Below are 3,181 nucleotides of genomic sequence, written 5' to 3' on the forward strand. Positions count from 1 at the left end.
GCTCTTAGAAAAGGTTCTCTTCGAATATTGCCAACAGGTCGCTCTGGAAATTCATGTCGATGGTTGCCGCCATCTGGGGGAAAAGCAGCAAAAAAAAAAGAAAGAATAAAAAAGGGTGAAAAGGGTTATTCGGGGTCGCGACAGCGTCGGGATTTGGCGTCGCGGTTCGAAACGGCGCCGGCGCGAGCGCGTCCGCGCGGAGCCGCTTTGCCGCCCGCCCGAGCCGTCCCCTCTCCCGAGGAGCCCGCGGCGCCGCGCTCACCGCTTCTCTGCGCCGCCGCTCCTGCTCCCGCTTCCTGGCCATCTCCCTCTGCTGATCCAGCATGGACTGCGAGGGCTGCGCCTGCGAGCTCTGCGCCTGCGGCGCCGAGGCGGCCGCCGCCACGGGCTGCTGCTGCTGCTGCGGCGGCTGCTGCTGCTGCTGTTGCTGCTGCTGCTGCTGTTGCTGCTGCTGCTGTTGCTGCTGCTGCTGCTCCTGGCGCCGCCGGACTTCTTCGTGCACCCGGCGAGCCTGCTCCATGGCGTCCTCGTCGTCGCGGCTCCTGCCAACATCGCGGCGGCCGTCAGCCGGGGACGCTCGGCGCGGCCGGTTGCACCCAACGTGGCTGCGCCCAACTTCGGTGCGCCCAATTCGGCTGCGCCGACTTGGCGGCACCCAACTCGGCTGCGTCCGCCGTGGCTGCACCCAACCTGGCTGCACCCGACTTGGCTGCACTGACTTGGCCCCATCTGACGTGGCTGCACCCGAATCTGGCTGCACCAACTTGGCTGCACCCAACGTAGCTGCGCCCGATCTGGTCAAGCCGTGTTTTGAGACCGCCGTAGGGCATAAAATCGGCAATGGGCTCACCGGGGACAGAGGGAAGGGCTTGCCGGTGGAGCACACCTCCCCGAGCCTCGTGAGATCGAGGTAGCACCCCAAAGATTCACAAAGCACCCCAAAAATGTATGCAGCACCCCTAAGACTCGTGCACCACTGCAAAAATTGTGTAGCACCCCAAAAATTTGTGCAATGCCTCCAACGACTTGTCTAGCACGCCAGAAATTTGGGTAACGCTCTGAAGACTGGCATAGCACCCAAGGGTTTGCACAGCACTGAAGAACCGAGGGAGACACCCCGGAAGGCCGGGTGCCGCGGCGCTCTCACCTCATCCTCTCCTGCTCCCGCCGCAGACGCTCCTTCTCCCGCTCCACCTGCTCCGCCTGGGCTTTCAGAGCCTTCTCGCGCTCCTCCTTCTCCCGCGCCGCCCGCTTGAACTGCTCGAAGCTGTCGCTGGAGGACTTGGCCGTGGAGGACGGCGTGGTGGGGTGCTTCTGCACCAAGCTCGCCCACGAGCCCATGTTTTTAATCTTAAGGTCCTGTGGAGTAGAAGGAGGCGTTTTTAGGGTGCTTCCTGTCCCAATACCATGGGAGAAGAGGGCTGCAAAGGTGACCCAGGTCCTTGCCGCAGCGGAGTCCTTGGCAACAGGGCACATTGGAGGGGCTGGACGTGGCCATGGAGCTGGAGGCAGCCGGGGGGCTGGAAGTGGCTGTGGAAGAAGCTGAAGAATGCTTGGGGCTGGAGATAGCTATTGGAAGGGCTAGAGGTGCCCATGGGACCAGAGATGGGTATGGAAGGCGCTGGACATGTCTCCAGGGATGAGGATGGCTGCAAAAGGCTGGAGATGGGTAGAAAAGGGACAGGAATTGTCTCCAAGATTGGAAACGGCCGCAAAAGGGACTGGAGATGGTCTCCAGGACTAGAAATAGATGCAAAAGGGGTTGGAGAGAGGTGTGAAAGGGACTAGAGACATCTCCAAGACTGGAGATGTCCACAAAAGGGGTTGGAGATGTCTCCAGGGCTAGAGGTAGACGCAAGAGGGACTAGACACGTCTCCAAGGCTGGAGACGGCCGCACAAGAGGCTGGAAATGGCTACAGAAGGCGCTGGAGATGCCTCCAGGGCTGGGGACAGCTGGGGAAGGGGTTGGAGACGCCTCCAGGCCGGAGACAGCTGGTGCAGTGGGCCCGGCCCTCGGCCCAGACGTTTCACCAGCGCCCTCCTCCCAAATCCACCCGCTCGACCCTTGGCGCGGCGAAGCCTCACCTTTTTGGGGGCGACGGGCGTTTTGGGCTCCTGTTTTTGCCTGTCCTTGTCCTGCCCGCCGGGAGGCGGCGGCGGTGGCGGCGCCACCGGCGGCGTCTGCTCGGGTGGCCTAATGACGGGCCGCCCGCCGTCCGGCGGCTTCATCTCCGCTCCTGCAAGGGCGAACGGCGGCGGTGAGAGAAGCCCGGCGGGAGCTTCCGAGGGTGCTGCGAGGGGGTGGTAGAGCCGGAAGGTTCCCCCCCCTCCCCAATCCCAGCCGGCCTTTTCGGCTCCGGCACTCACTCGGCTGGCCGTGCGCCGGCGCCTTGACGCCCTCGGGGTGTTTCGGCGGCTCCGGCCGCAACGGCGGGCTGAAGGCTTCGGTGCGGACGGCGGGCGAGTGCATCTTCTCCTCCTTGGCCGCCAGCGGCTGCGACTGCACGACAGAGGCGGCCCTCAGCTCCTGCCACGGCAGCAAGCGTCACGGCGGCGGGGGGACACGCCGCCGCCACCACCACCACCACCGCCGCCGCCGCCGCTTCCCCTCCCCATCCCGCCCGCCGCGGCGGAACGAACCGCTTCGCCGAGAGCTTCCGCGGCCGGGGCGGCAGCCGGCCCGGCTTTACCTGTTTTTTGGGCTGGATGCTCGGCTGGGGTGGCGACTGGTGGACCAAACCCTGGAACGGCGGCATCTGTGGGGAATGCATCATGAGAGGGGAAGGGGCTTCCCTCAAGTGACCTGCAACAGTTCGGCACCAGTCAGTTCCAGCGGCAGCGGCGGCCGGCTCGCCGGCCGGCTCGCCCCCGCCGCCAACGCCGGGCTCCGTCCGCCGCCGGCGAGCGAGTTCGCGCTGGAGCTAAAGGCAAAGGCGCCCGGCGCAGAGGCGGCGCCGAGCGGCGTTAAAAAATCAAAATAATTAAAAAATAATAAAAAAAAAGCGCCGGCGGGCGCCCGACGCTTTTTCCTCCGCGGGGAAACGGCGCCGAGCGGAGCCGGCGGCTTTCGCGCCCTCTTCTCCCCCCTCCGAGTGACTCCGAGACGGTCGCCGGTCGAGCGACGAGGAGGCGAAGCGGCGCCCGCCGGAGCCGGGTAGACCTTCTGGCCGGGCCCTCCGG

The 3,181-nt window shown here is 65.2% G+C and overlaps 1 protein-coding gene across 13 annotated transcripts in view; it reads right to left on the reverse strand.

The window, feature by feature from the left end:
• BRD4 (bromodomain containing 4) overlaps nucleotides 1-3,181 on the reverse strand; it is a 72,047-nt gene continuing 68,866 nt past the window's right edge. For 10 of the 13 annotated variants that reach the window (XM_085317048.1, XM_085317045.1, XM_085317041.1 and 7 more), the window contains 6 exons: nucleotides 2,692-2,804; nucleotides 2,369-2,528; nucleotides 2,087-2,238; nucleotides 1,148-1,359; nucleotides 263-542; nucleotides 1-73 (listed from right to left, as the gene is read on the reverse strand). In XM_085317048.1, the coding sequence (XP_085173174.1) occupies nucleotides 5-73; nucleotides 263-542; nucleotides 1,148-1,359; nucleotides 2,087-2,238; nucleotides 2,369-2,528; nucleotides 2,692-2,804 (986 nt within the window). In that variant the 3' untranslated portion in view covers nucleotides 1-4. Of the gene's footprint in view, nucleotides 74-262; nucleotides 543-1,147; nucleotides 1,360-2,086; nucleotides 2,239-2,368; nucleotides 2,529-2,691; nucleotides 2,805-3,181 lie in introns of those variants that run through there. The other 3 variants (XM_085317044.1, XM_085317051.1, XM_085317050.1) reach the window with 3 other exon arrangements.

The sequence above is a fragment of the Rhea americana genome, unplaced genomic scaffold (genome assembly GCF_003343005.1).
Source record: "Rhea americana isolate MKP2758 unplaced genomic scaffold, rheAme1 scaffold_488, whole genome shotgun sequence".
Classification (NCBI taxonomy): domain Eukaryota; kingdom Metazoa; phylum Chordata; class Aves; order Rheiformes; family Rheidae; genus Rhea; species Rhea americana.